Genomic DNA, 13,783 nt, shown 5'->3' on the forward strand with positions numbered 1-13,783 from the left:
ATTTTTTAATGTTGTTCTTCCTTTAGAGGGTCGTACTTACGGATGCGCCCTGTTCAAGCTTGAATCCACCATTGGAGAGGTGCTCTTTGCCGGGGTTGCCCTGGATACCCACCCAGATCGGTCCGCCATCTTTGTTGGTGATGGTGAAGGTGACCGTAGCCTCGGAGAGGGCGAATGCGGCGCATAGTACCGCGAATAGGGTTGCTACTTTCATGTTTTCTTTTAGGGGCTGGAAAATTATGGGGTTTTCTGTTATATTAGGAGATTTAAATGGGACACCCTGCATTTTATTGCACTGCTTTTATATGTAGTAGTGTCCTGTGACAACACATTTAAACTTAAAGAATAGCATTACAACAAGCGTTAACTTTCGAAATTGTGCAAAATAATTGTTGTATCATCTGTAAATATTTTTCCTTTCGATTTTTCCTCGATTGCAAGCGTGGCAAATCATTTACATAAGAAAGAAACAATAATGGCACACCAATATTAACACGTTGTTCTTGGGACTATTTTTTTAATTAAAAATCACTTTCTGGGTTCATCCAGATAAGTAGGACTCAAATCACTTTAAGCTAACACCTCTGAAACCGTATATGGCCAGCTTTCCCCAAAGTATTTCATAGTTTACGCTGTCGAATGCCTTCGATAAATCGCGAAACACCGTTGCAGCGGACTCATCAGAGTGAGTAACACACCAACTTTATCAAGAAACGATTTTACTATAATTTTCACTAATTTTTTAACAGAGTTAATGGCTTCTGAAAGAATCCTTAAGACCTTTGTTTATTTTTAAGTTAGGTGAATATCTGTTTTAACTCTAGAGGAGGTAGTAGTCCAATAACAAGATTTTGGTGATAACATTGATATCTTTAGAAAAAAAAAAAATATTTTTATGAGGCAAGAAAGAAGCATGTTATTGAGAAGAATGTCTATTAAAAATAATGTTTTAGGTCGAAATCAGTCTAATAAGTACTTTGGAGTATATTGGATCTTTTATAGGTAATAATGTCTAATGAAAAGTTTGGGTGATGACTCATTTTAAACTTCGATATCTGGAGAACTAATAAGAATATTTTTATGAAATATAAAACACGTTATTCAGAAGAATGTTCCTTAAAATAATGTTTCAGGTCCAAATTAGTTTCATAACTAATTTGGGCAATATCGGACCTTTTATAGGTAATAGTATCCAGTGACAAAGTTGGGTGATGATTCACTGGAAACTCCGATATCTTGAGAAGTATTTAGAATAGTCTCATATAACATAAACCACGTTATTCAATCAAAATGTTCTTTAAAAATAATGTTTTAGGTCGAAATCAATCTAATGAGTAATTTGGACTATATCGGACCTTTTATAGGGAATAGTGTCCAATGATAAGGCTTGGGTCATGACTCATTTTAAACTCCGAGATTTGGAGAACTAATAAGAATATTTTTATGAAATATAAAACACGTTATTCAGAAGAATGTTCCTTAAAATAATGTTTCAGGTCCAAATTAGTTTCATAACTAATTTGGGAAATATCGGACCTTTTATAGGTAATAGTATCTAGTGACAAAGTTGTGTGATGACTCACTGGAAACTCCGATATCTTGAGAAGTATTTAGAATAGTTTCATATAACAAAAAACACGTTATTCAAAAAAATGTTTCTTAAAATAATGTTTCAGGTCCAAATCAATCTATTAAGTAATTAGGACAATATAGGACCTTTTCTAGATAATAATGTCCAATGACAAGGTTTGGGTGATGACTCATTTTAAACTCCCATATCTGGAGAACTAATAAGATTATTTTCATGAAACATAAAACACGTTATTCAGAAAAATGTTCCTTAAAATAATGTTACAGGTCCAAATCAATTTAATAAGTAATTTGGGCAATATCGGATCGTTTATAGGTAGTAGTATCCAGTGACAAAGTTTGTGTCATAACTCACCTTAAACTCCGATATCTTAAGAACAAATTAAAATATTTTCATGAAGCGAAAAACATGTTATTCAAAAGAATGTTTCTTAAAAATAATGTTTTATATCCCAATAAATCTAATAAGTAGGTTGGGCATTATCGGCCGTAATATTGTCCAAAATGACCTATAGGAAAAGGTTTGGGTGACTCACTTCGTTAACTCAGAGTAAACTCGAGTACTCTAACACTCGAGTTAAATTTGAAGCACCTGTACTATATTTCTAATATAAAATGGTTTTACTAAAGATTGTTTTTGGGAGTGTTTTTTCAGTTGACCATAGGTCAAGATGGCCACATTTCCAGTTATAACCAAAGTATATGTCAATGTTGTTAATTTAAATGGGTCACCTTATATTTATAAGATTCTACGTAAAACTCCAAGAAATTTGAGGTGTCATATGCCGTATTTTGGTTGAATAATTTCCGAGATATATTCAGTTAAAAAACGTCAAAATTGAACTTTCAGAGTGTACAGAGGCAGTAATATTTAAAATGAAGTGAAACGGCTTTCGCTTTTCTACCTTCACTCCATCTATTAACATAGATTTTGCTGAATCTGTCAAAATAACCATCTCTAAAATGTCAAAATTTTTAACTCCAAATAAGTCAACTTCTAATAAAGAAGCAAAATCCGGATCCTTGTTTTATATATATTGTTAAGTCAAAAAACTACCATATTGAATTATTTATACCTCGAAAACTATTTTACCAAAGCATATCATTTTCACATAAACACTTAAATTCAAATAATTTTCTTAAAATTACCAAATCACTTTATATAAACTTACAACATAAATTTACACTTACCAAGTTCAGTACAAACACAAATTTCTCATAAACAATGAAAATTCTGACATCTTATATACAATTTTAAAGCTCATTAGTAGCCACTTATGACCCACATGTCCTATACTTGAGGGTTTTGTTTGTGAGATAATATGCGATAGTATTACGTTTATTAATAAAAATATTGTAATATTAAGGCTATTATTAACTCTTAGAGAGATCACCCAAGTCATGAGTTTCCTCCCGTTTGATTGTATGCAAAATCCATCTGGAGTGGTGAAATAATATATTTTTTTTTTAAATGTAATTCAATGATTCATAATTTATTATTAAGTACATATTTATTTTTAAATGAGTCCCATTCATAACAGCTGAAATAATAATTTTCAAATGTTCTTAAGACCTTACTTGACGTTCTGCCTTATTTTACAATGGACTTAACGCTACCTACTGTGATTTAAAAATCACTCTATTGTTTTTTAGGGAAATCCAAGCGGCTTCGGGCGAGTGGATGAACGAGTTCGTGCGTAGGCCGAGTCGGAAGCGAGATGCGCGCGTCTACGTGCCAGCGGCGGACATCATTAAGAAAACCATCAGACGCTCCTGGACTATTTCCAGTAAGATTTTTTTCGTTAATTTTAAATATACATAAATCTCATATATAGCGCGCGAATTTCTCTTCTCGCTCTATTATATTAAATTTATCGCTCGGTTTGTTACTTTCTATTTTATCGCTGAGAAGGGCGACCTGGCTGCGTGCATACGCGATACCTAAAGTGTATATAGACGTCGCAATGTAGGTCAAAGTAGATAAATAGATACGCTTTAGGTAATTTCAGCGTGTAAGAGAAGACGGGATGAATTGAATTGCTCGAGTGTGAATTTTGATATCGTTGATTTACCTGTATTGTAGTCATTTTTAGAAAATTCAGTCTATTAAAGGTGCTTGTTTATTTAAAAAATAAATTACTTTCTAAAAAACTCTATTAGAAACTACCCCACAAAAGGACAGCATAGCTTATTGTGACGTCAGTAACTAAAATCTAATTGTCAGATCCTTAATGCGACCCTGGCCCACAAGTCCATAATTATAATAGTGTAGAAATTAATCTAGGGGGAGTTAAATACATACTTGCGGTTGCATATAGGATGTAAGACAGGGGCGTACCGATTAATATAATTAATTTTACATCGTTTTAATTTCAATAATTGATTGAAATTAAAATTGATATAATTTTTGAAACTTTTAAGCCTGATGTGATCGTAAATTTATTTATTACTAATAATAAATTCTATTTAATTAAACTTTTTTATTTGCCCTTAAAATACAGAGTTATATACACAATAGAAATACGAAAAAGATGACAAATAAGAACCACCTCGATATAACCTATCCACAAGGCTCAGTTTAAATACAAGCTTATGTAAAGTAGCCCTCCTCTCTCTTATTACTTTTGCGAGTGATATATTGGTATACTTAGATCAAATATAAAATATTAGAACCAGGTTAACATATAAAATAAAATTAAATATAATTCTGACATACAGTTGTGGCCAAAAAAATAAGAGTGCATATTAAATTTCAAATAAAACTGAATTAGCTTACCTATATGTTGGAATTTGCATTGTTTGTTTACTTGATAAAATTTATAAATAAACCAAGAATGCCTTATTTTTTAAAAGCAAGTTTTTTTCATTATTCTTTAAAAAACTTGTGGACAAAAAAATAAGAGTATTTCTTTATTGTAACTATTTAGTCTCTGTTTATTCAGATAAAAGATTTGTTTGTGATGTTTTCCATAAATACAAGTCAGTTTCAACAAGATCGTTGCATCGTGTTGGTAAATATGGGTCGCGCAAAGCATTGTAGCCCCGAATAAAGGCGTCTAATTTTGCAATTGAGTCAAAATAAATCCTATGCATTTATCACCTTGTGAAATCTCCAGAGTTTTAAAAACACAAAATAAAACGGAAAATTTTCCTGAAAATCGAGTATAATCTCTATAAAACGAAACTTCAACTAAGTATTAGTACTAGGACGATAAGAAGACGTTTGTAAGACCAAAAATTATATGGTCGAGTGGCCAGAAAAGTCCAATTTCTAAGCAAAAAAAATATAAAACAAAGACGGCATTTATTAAGAATAATTTTATTAAAAATTTTCAAAGAAATTGGTGCAACAGTCTTTTTAGTGATGAAATGAAGATCAACTTATTCAAATCAGATTAGAAAGAGGAAGAATGAAGAATATAATCCTAGAAACACAATAGGCACAGTTAAACATGGAGGTGGAAATATTAAACTGTGGGGCTGTTTTTCCTACAATGGAGTAGGTCCCATATTTTGGATTAAAGAGACTATGACAAAAGAAATTCATTTGGATATCTTGGATAGAGTCATGGCTACGAAAAAAACATGCCTATAAGGTGGGTGTATCAACAAGATAACGACCCTGAATATACGGCACGGATTGTTAAACAATGGTTTACACAAAATAGGGTTTCGGTTCTGAAATGGCCATCACAATCACCTGACCTTAATCCTATTGAAAACCTTTGGAAGGAGCTGAAAAACCGAGTAGCTTGTAACAAAACAACAAATAAGCAAGATTTATGGAAGGAAGTTCAGGAAGCTTGATATTCCATCCCAGTTGAAACATGCCAAAAAGATGTGCAGCCGTTCTCAAAAATAATGGTTAGTCTACCAAGTACTGACTTGCTTATCTAATGCTGTCGTTTGTTTTGCGGTACATTGTAATTATAATTTTTTATGTCCATTTTTGAAAAATAACCTCCTATTTTTTTGTCCACCATAAAACGTGTAAGAAATAAATTATTTATTTATATACTCTATTTCAGAAGTGTGTAGAGCAATAAAACCTCATTAGGTATGCAAAAGTGGTACCTGGTGATCCACCAATATTTTATGCCACTACCTTAGTTGGGTATTAGTTTCAATGTAAAATTCTTTCTTTTCGTTGATTGCAGGTAGTGCCACCCGGTTTTGGGTCAATTTATGAGTTTTGCCCATTGTTACCCACTGATAAACATTGAAAACGGTTCGCCAAAGGCGTGCAACTGGGACTTGTTTTTTACCTTATAATTAATGTACTTAAATGCTATTTTATTTTAGAAAGTTACTTTTGTTTAAATGGAATAATATTTTTTTTTCACAAATTTATTGAACATAATATGTAGAGTAAAACAGTTGAAAATGTCACTTTTGGATCTGGCACTTTTTGAACAGTGTATAACAATTTTAAATTATAATAGATTGTAGTCTTCTTCGTCATCTGACGAACTGTCATCACCTCTTGACATTATAATTAAAGGATCGACTGTCTGATCGATGAGGTTGTCAAGATCCCACATTTTGTCCTCTTGCTTAATTACATGCTGGACTGCTTTTCGCCAATTCTCTGGTGTCGCTTCCGTAATGGCTTGATCAAACAGTAGCTTAACATCTTTCATTTTAAAAGTCGTGTTTTGTCTTGCTACAAATCCTTTTACCTGCGCCCATATCAGTTCTATAGGATTTAGTTCGCAATGATATGGCGGTAAGCGCAGTACAGTTATATTATATTTTTCGGCTATATCTTCCACGGCGTATTTCATGAAACGAGTTTTGTGTAAGTTTGCTATTGCCAGCAGTTCTTTTTTTTATCAAATTTGCTTCAAACGCAATACCTTTTGCAGTCAGCCAATCGATAATTTCTTGCTTTCTCCAACTTGAAGTTGGCGTCTTCTCTATTCGCCGTGAATGATAGCTTGCGTTATCCATAACCACCACCGAATTAGCCGGAAGAAATTTTATCATTTCACCAAAATAGTCCTCGAAAACGTCTGAGTTTCTTTTAAAAATCCCTCTTCGCTTCCAATATGTGTGATTATAAGTCTTTTTCCTTTTCCCGAAGGTACTTTAATACCCGTAGACAGGCCTTCTATGAAAGCTTGGCGAGCACTGGTTATATTTTTGTCTTGCCACATTTTTTGGACTATATAACCTTCATTAATCCACGTCTCATTAAGATAAAAAACTTTCTTTTGCTCCCTGCGGTACTGCTTGATACTTCTCAAGTATTGTCGACTCCAACAAACAATTTCGTCGCTCTCCAGTAAAAGTGCTTTGCGGTTATGCTTTTCCCAGGCAAAATCCATATTTTTTAAAGTTTTCTATAAAAGTTTTCTACTTATCAACGGAATACTGTCATCTCGGCCAAGCTCCATTAAAATTTTGTCTAGGGTGGATATTTCCTTTTTAAAATAAAAAGAGTGAACTTTTCTTCGAATTATACATTTAGTATTTTCATCAAGGACTTTTGTAGGTCGTCCTGGCTTTTGCTTGGGAGATTCCACTTGACCTGCTACTTTTCTTTCCCGCAACAATTTGAAAATGGTGGACTTTCCAATTCCACTCATTCGAGAACATTTTTCAACAATTTCTTGCACAGTAAAACTAGGGTAATCGTGTTTTATGCAATCATGTACATTTAAAATAATAACTTTTTCACTCAGCGATAGTGGAGAATTTTTAGTACATCTTTTCGTTGGACTGAATACCTCCATTTTTTAAATATTGGGATAATAATATTGTGATTACACTACAGCGTAGCAGTGACTACTAATGTTTAAAATATGATTTAAAAGTATTTATAGTCTGTATATATTACCTGACCCCATTTTTGCATGTTACAAAGCGTTAAAAGATAGGTACCTATACAAAAGGATTAAAAGTATTTATTTAGTATTTAATCTCTTTCAAAATAAAGGCATTTAATCCGTGAAAATTAAATTCATAAATATTATAAGTACCTGCGCCTATGAACTACCACGAAATATAGCCAAACAGAACGGAATTCCCCAGTTTATTGCTCTATACACTTCTGAAATAGAGTATAATAACAAATTAAACTAGCAATAACATGTGTTTTTATTTTTTTATCACTAATGGCATATGTTGTACAAATGTTATTGTTTTTTTCGCTATGTAGCACAATATCTATATTATTAGGAATATTCAATAAATTCAGGCACTCTTATTTTTTTGGCCACCACTGTATATAATTGTAAGTTAGAAAAAAAACGTATGTATCTTAAAGGTAGGAGGCGTAAAGTGGAGAAAGAAATACGTAAAAAGTGTGCAAAAAGGGAGAAAAGAACACCGAGAATCAAGTAAAAACAAAGTAATGAAATCCCAATTTCGATTGTTTGAGAAAACTTAAGGCAGGCAAACATTGACAACAACAAAAATAAAAAATGTATTACATAATAGTTTAAATTATAAGAAGATTTCTTAAAGCATGTGCAATACAATTACATCAACACGGTCAAATTAAAGAAATTTATCTCTTTTGCTTCTTCAGAAGACGCGATTTAAAGCCCTTGAAATGTTTAGGCGACATTTGCTTTACATTAAGTGGAAGGTTAATTCACATTTCTATTGTAAAATAACTAAAAGATTGGAAATTGGCTGATTTACGTTAACGAATATTAAAATCATCTTTATTTTTAGTAAAGCGAGTGAGTATGGTCATGTGCATTAAAAACTGCCTTAGATATGGTGGACGCTTTTTTTTACTTTGTATACAGGGTGCTCGAAAAATAGACGGAGATATTTCAATAGGTAATTCCTTGTAAAAAAATATGAGAATAAGTTTCTATAAACATGGGTCCGGAAATGCGCAGTTTTCAAGATACAGGGTGATAAATTTTTTAAAAATATAAATTTTTTATTAATATAAAAAAAAATATTTACTCGATTCTTTTGAAATTTGGCAGTATAAAATAAACCCTTAATTAACATTAATAAAACCAAATTATGACTTAAATGTGAGATAATGTGATTTCTAAAAGCTCTATCAAATCGAAAACGCATGCATGTATTTTGCAATTTTTCAAAAGATTTACAAAATATAGTTACAAAATGTTGACCCATGGGATTGGATGAGATAGATTGGGTTGTGTTAGGATAACAATAACCGCCATACAAAATTAAATTCACCTAAATGTTTTCAAACGATCCTTGAGGCATTTTTTCAAATAAAAAAAATAAAAAAATATCATTATATCAATATAAAAAAAATATTTATGAGACCAATTGGGTGACAATTTTCAGTTTTTGCTGTAGACCCTTTTTTATGTACTGGTATGGCGATTTTTTTAAAGATTTTGTAGTATAATGTAATTAAATCTAATTCTCTGCGTGAATATAATATTTTTATAGTTGAATAAGCTATTCTGAGTTTTGAGGTGACATGTTCTTTAAAGCCTAATTAATGATCTACCATGAAACCCAAATTCCTTGCTCGATCTTACCAAATGTCCAATTTAAATAATTCAATATACTTAATTAATTATCATTGGCAAAAAAACTGCAATAGATAATTTAAGGATAAATCTCAATGATAAATTACTCGATACTCCTGACAACCTCCTAAGATCACTGTTTATATTTATGTCGGCTTCATGTATTTTGAAAACATCAAAATTAATTGGATATCGTCGATCGAAGACACTTGTACACGTTAGAAGTATAGATGGAATATAAAAAGGGCACCCAAGATGCTTCCTTGCAAAAAACCAGCTGTTAGTTTTGCCTTATCTGAAATACACTCTATAATATTAACCCTTTGCATCCAATTCGAAGGCTGACTAAAATGTCGAAGGCTTTAGAATAATCTAACATTACGAGAACTGATGGGTCAGTTATATCCAAAAATTGAACAATTGTCTCTGTTACCTCAACCAGTGCAGTCTCACAGCTGTGCCCCTGCTTAAAGCTCGATTGCTTTTAAGATGTTATTAGTATTTACGTAGGACTGAACGGTCCTTCGTTTTCTATGATCAAATCTACTAAATTAGTCGACCGGAGGACTGAACGGTTTCTCCTCGGCGTCTTTGACCAATTGTGTCAAATTCTTCTGATGCAGTCCTATGTAGTTTTGAATTTATAAAAAGTCAGATGAAGTGACTCGCTTTAACTTCTTTGATCAACTGTATTAAATTGCTCGCAGATAGAGAACTGAACAGTGTTGCTTTGCCCTTTTTGATTTATTGTGTAATTGTGTAGTTGTGTCAAATTGGTTAAACGGAGTACTGTGCGGTCTGACCTCTCACCACGCCTTCTTCGATTACTGGTATTTAATTAGTCTAAATAGTTGAAAATGTTTATCACTAGTGCACATAGATAAAAACGAGTAGGAAAGAAAAAAATCTCATTGTTCCACTTCTGACGCCTATTTATTTTTTCCTTCGTGAAAAATTCTGTAAGATAGATACAACCTGAACGTTCTTTGCCTTCTTTAATCAAATGTACTAAATTTGTCAACCGAACGATTGAACAGTTTCTTCTTACCCTCTTTCACCAACTGTGTCAAATTGGTCGGACGAAGTCTTAAGCAGAATTGCATTTATAATAGGTCGAATGGAGGACTGAACGATGCTTCGCTTTCTTTAACAAATTGTGTCGAATGGGCCAAACGGCTTCTTCTTCTTCTTCTTCTTCTTCTTTAAGCTGTAGTAATCCACTCCTGGATGTAGGCCTCTTCCAATTTTCTCCACGTCTCTCTGTTCGTAGCAGTCTCGATCCAGTTTTTTCCTGCGATCCCCCGAATGTCGCCTCGCCACCGTCTTTGGGGACTTCCTATACTTCTCCTATAGTCTCTTTTGGTTGCTAAACCAGTATTCTGTTACTCCGTCTACCTGAATCTTGTTTTGCAATGTGACCAGCCCATCGCCATTTTAAGCGCGCAAGTGTTGTTAATACGTCTGACACTTTTGTTCTTCGGATTTCCTCATTTAGGACTCTACTTCTTAAGCTTATACCGAGCATAACTTTCTCCATTGCTCTCTGTGTTACTTTTGGAGTTTATTAGTATGCATGCATCAAAAACTTTCCTTTTAAGATTTATAGGGTGGTTTTAGTATAAATCCTAATTGACCAAATGCTACCCAGCCGAGGCTTCTGGAGATTTCAAGAGTGTGGTTCTTTTTCCCCAACTCAATTTTATGTCCTAAGTATAGATACTCTGATAGGTTTTCCAATATTCTGTTGTCGATCCTAACTTCAATGTTTTGAGGGCTCATTACTTTGGTTTTAGTCAGGTTCATTTTAAGTCCAACTTATGCATGATGTAGCTCTTAAAGCATGATGTTAAGTTCTTTGACGGAGTTGCTGATAATGACTATGTCGTCTGCAAATCGTAAGTGGCTGAGGTATACGCCATTAATATTAATTCCTCTATTTTGCCAGGCCGGCTTCTTAAATACGTCTTCCAACGCTAAAGTGAACAATTTAGGGAAAATCGTGTCCTCCTGACGTACTCCTCTTTCGATACGCATATTATCGGTCGGATTATGCATATTATTCTTTATTGATTTTAACTTGTAATAATGCGTACTCGTATATGTGTTTAATAAGGTTTAAATATTCGGGAGTCGATACTTGCATTCTCCATAGCTCGCAGAACTGCCTAACCCTCGATTGAATCGAAAGCTTTCTGATAATCAACGAAGGCCAGAAGTAGAGGAACATTATACATTGTAAATTTTTCAATGAGGGTGCTCATTGAGCTCAAGCCTTTTCGAAACTGGGTTACTGAACAGTAATTGGGAGGACTGAAAGATTACTCGTGTGTTTTGATTGCTTTTAAGAAATATTAATTGGAAGTTGCATAACTTTTTTTATAATCTTAGATAAAATAGAAATATAGCGAAAATCATTAAATTCTCTCGGCTGGCTACATTTAGACAAAGGGATCACATTTGCTTGTTTGAAACGTTCTGGAAATACGCCAGAACTTAAACAATAATTAACTAAATATGTGATATGAGATACTAAAAATGGGCGATAGTACGTAATAACATTTAAATTTAACTTACCTGGGCAGATTGAGTTCGATTTTTAATACTTTGAATTATCTTTAACATATCCATATTTAGTTTACAGTATTAAACAAATTGACTGTCATCGTGTTATTTAGAAAATACAGACTGTTACAGAATAAGGTGCTGATCATAAACGGTGTTAATCCTTAGGTGATTTTAAAGAAAAGATGTCCTAAACCCCTAAACAGGGTATTAAAAATCTTAAGAAAACAACCCATTTCTTCATCATAACTTAAATAAGTTCCTAGATATGTTTATGAAATTTAGCACACACCCTCTGAGTATCAACAGCCATTTTTTGAAGTAGAAGATTTTTTAAAGTTTAACCAGTGGCATCGATACAGGAATGAACACTAAATATTTTTTCAAAAATATTGTGTACGCCAATGCTTATCCGTAAAATAAATACTATTTTTATAATCTCCATTCAAGAGAACAAATTTGATTTCTTCACCTTTTTCGTCTGACATACGATTACCAAGGAAAAAAAATTAAAATATATTTATACAGTCAATATATTAGAAAAAAAAATTATTTATTTTATAAATATATATACATTATTTTACCATTCTATATCAAACAACTCTAATCCTACAAGTCTAGCTGAACTTTAATATTAAATAGTTTTTAAAAATTTTATACAGGGTCTCCTAATTTGGTTCTAAGGGTAACAACTTCCAACACTCTGTAGCTCAAATAGCTTTATTTGAACTTTCCTTCTTAAAATTACCTAATAATTAACACCCTTAAGGATCATCATCTTATTCTGTAACACCCTGTATGTTAGTGTTTCTTATAATGTATTTTTTTGCATTAATAGAATAAAAATATATAATTCAAATCTTAACGCCTGTTACGCTCCTGCTTTATTGACTCCGCCTTCCTTGCTACAACTCCGCCCACGTTTCTATTAGAACGATAATAAAAAGAGATCGAGTGGGCGGGACTATGGCTGCATTGTGGACCTAATACAGTGTCGTGCTCACTATTCCTTAAACGATTAATAAATAAAATCCTCATTTTCAGCTATATTTTTCTAACCAAAAACTGATAAAATTGAATTTTTCTTTAAACAATCTGCAATTAGTAGTTTGACCATACATACATCTTTTTCATAGATCCCACTCCCAGATGGGCTCCGATACGCTCCTCCGCCGAATTTCGCCCGTATAACTCTCTGCCCAGGGCCCAAGATATCTCCAATTATCCCTCCTTAGTCTTCCATCAGGAGATCATAAAGAATAACGAGGGCAAAGTGCTACGTTTGTCACCTAATAGGCGAGCCAAGTCCGAAGATGTTTATGGCGAACGAAACGTCGATGCGGGGTGCCCTACTTTGGAAATAACCCAAAGTGAGTCAAAGTATCTTAAAATAATTTTTTTCATACTGTTTTTATTTGTTTGTATCTATAGGTGAATCCCCGCGAGAGCCGAGCCCAAAACGCACCCCCAGAATCAACCCTCTGATGTCTCTGTCGTTACGAGAGAGTAAAGAAGTGCGCGAACGAAGAAAATCGCCTAAAAGAAAAGTGGAAAAGTCCGAACCAGAAGCGGAGGCAAAAGGTGTGAAGTTAATTTTATTTTGGCGATTTTTAATTAAGTTGTTTTTTTTTTCTAGAAGAATCTCCTAAGCCCATAAGGAAAGAAACGGTCGAGAGAACACCGTCGAGGGAGCGGCATGTGAGCTTTGACAGCACAAAGGCGGCCGACTTGGCGTATTTTCGTAGCAAATCGTTTACAAACAGTGAGGCCAAGAAAATGCCTTTCAGTACCAGATCGTTGCCTGAGGAGGCTTATGGAAGGGACGAAACCGAGGCAGTAAGAATATATTCAGTAATAAATCGGATGACACAGATTCATCATCGAAGGGTTATTTTTTTAGGGAAGTTCAGTGGAACAGTGCGACATTGAACCGCTGAGTGGTACCGTGTTTCAAAAAATGACCGTTAGGAGACGGAGACAGCAAAATATGAGGAAAATGCCCGCCATGGATGCCGGTAAGATGGGGTTTTTTTGTGGGTAGACGTAGGTTTTAAAACGACTAATATTTTCTTAGTATTTAGTAGTTTAATAGTCAATTGAAGCGAGAAACACTCTGGATACTTTATATAAAATGGTAAAAATATAATATCGGTCTA

The 13,783-nt window shown here is 33.4% G+C and overlaps 2 protein-coding genes across 6 annotated transcripts in view; one reads left to right on the forward strand and one right to left on the reverse strand.

Annotated features, from left to right (window-relative positions):
- Nucleotides 1–13,783, forward strand: part of LOC126736703 (uncharacterized) — a 114,190-nt gene that overhangs the window by 39,036 nt on the left and 61,371 nt on the right. For all 3 annotated transcript variants that reach the window (XM_050441201.1, XM_050441204.1, XM_050441202.1), the window contains 5 exons: nucleotides 3,244–3,377; nucleotides 12,764–12,997; nucleotides 13,059–13,208; nucleotides 13,264–13,463; nucleotides 13,528–13,642. In XM_050441201.1, the coding sequence (XP_050297158.1) occupies nucleotides 3,244–3,377; nucleotides 12,764–12,997; nucleotides 13,059–13,208; nucleotides 13,264–13,463; nucleotides 13,528–13,642 (833 nt within the window). The remainder of the gene's footprint in view (nucleotides 1–3,243; nucleotides 3,378–12,763; nucleotides 12,998–13,058; nucleotides 13,209–13,263; nucleotides 13,464–13,527; nucleotides 13,643–13,783) is intronic.
- Nucleotides 1–13,783, reverse strand: part of LOC126736704 (uncharacterized) — a 32,179-nt gene that overhangs the window by 694 nt on the left and 17,702 nt on the right. Inside the window, exons 1-2 of one of the 3 annotated variants that reach the window (XM_050441206.1) lie at nucleotides 2,782–2,928; nucleotides 41–229 (exon numbers count right to left, since the gene is read on the reverse strand). In XM_050441206.1, the coding sequence (XP_050297163.1) occupies nucleotides 41–214 (174 nt within the window). In that variant the 5' untranslated portion in view covers nucleotides 215–229; nucleotides 2,782–2,928. Of the gene's footprint in view, nucleotides 1–40; nucleotides 230–2,666; nucleotides 2,712–2,781; nucleotides 2,929–13,783 lie in introns of those variants that run through there. The other 2 variants (XM_050441205.1, XM_050441207.1) reach the window with 2 other exon arrangements.

Source organism: Anthonomus grandis, chromosome 5 (assembly GCF_022605725.1).
Source record: "Anthonomus grandis grandis chromosome 5, icAntGran1.3, whole genome shotgun sequence".
Lineage (NCBI taxonomy): Eukaryota > Metazoa > Arthropoda > Insecta > Coleoptera > Curculionidae > Anthonomus > Anthonomus grandis.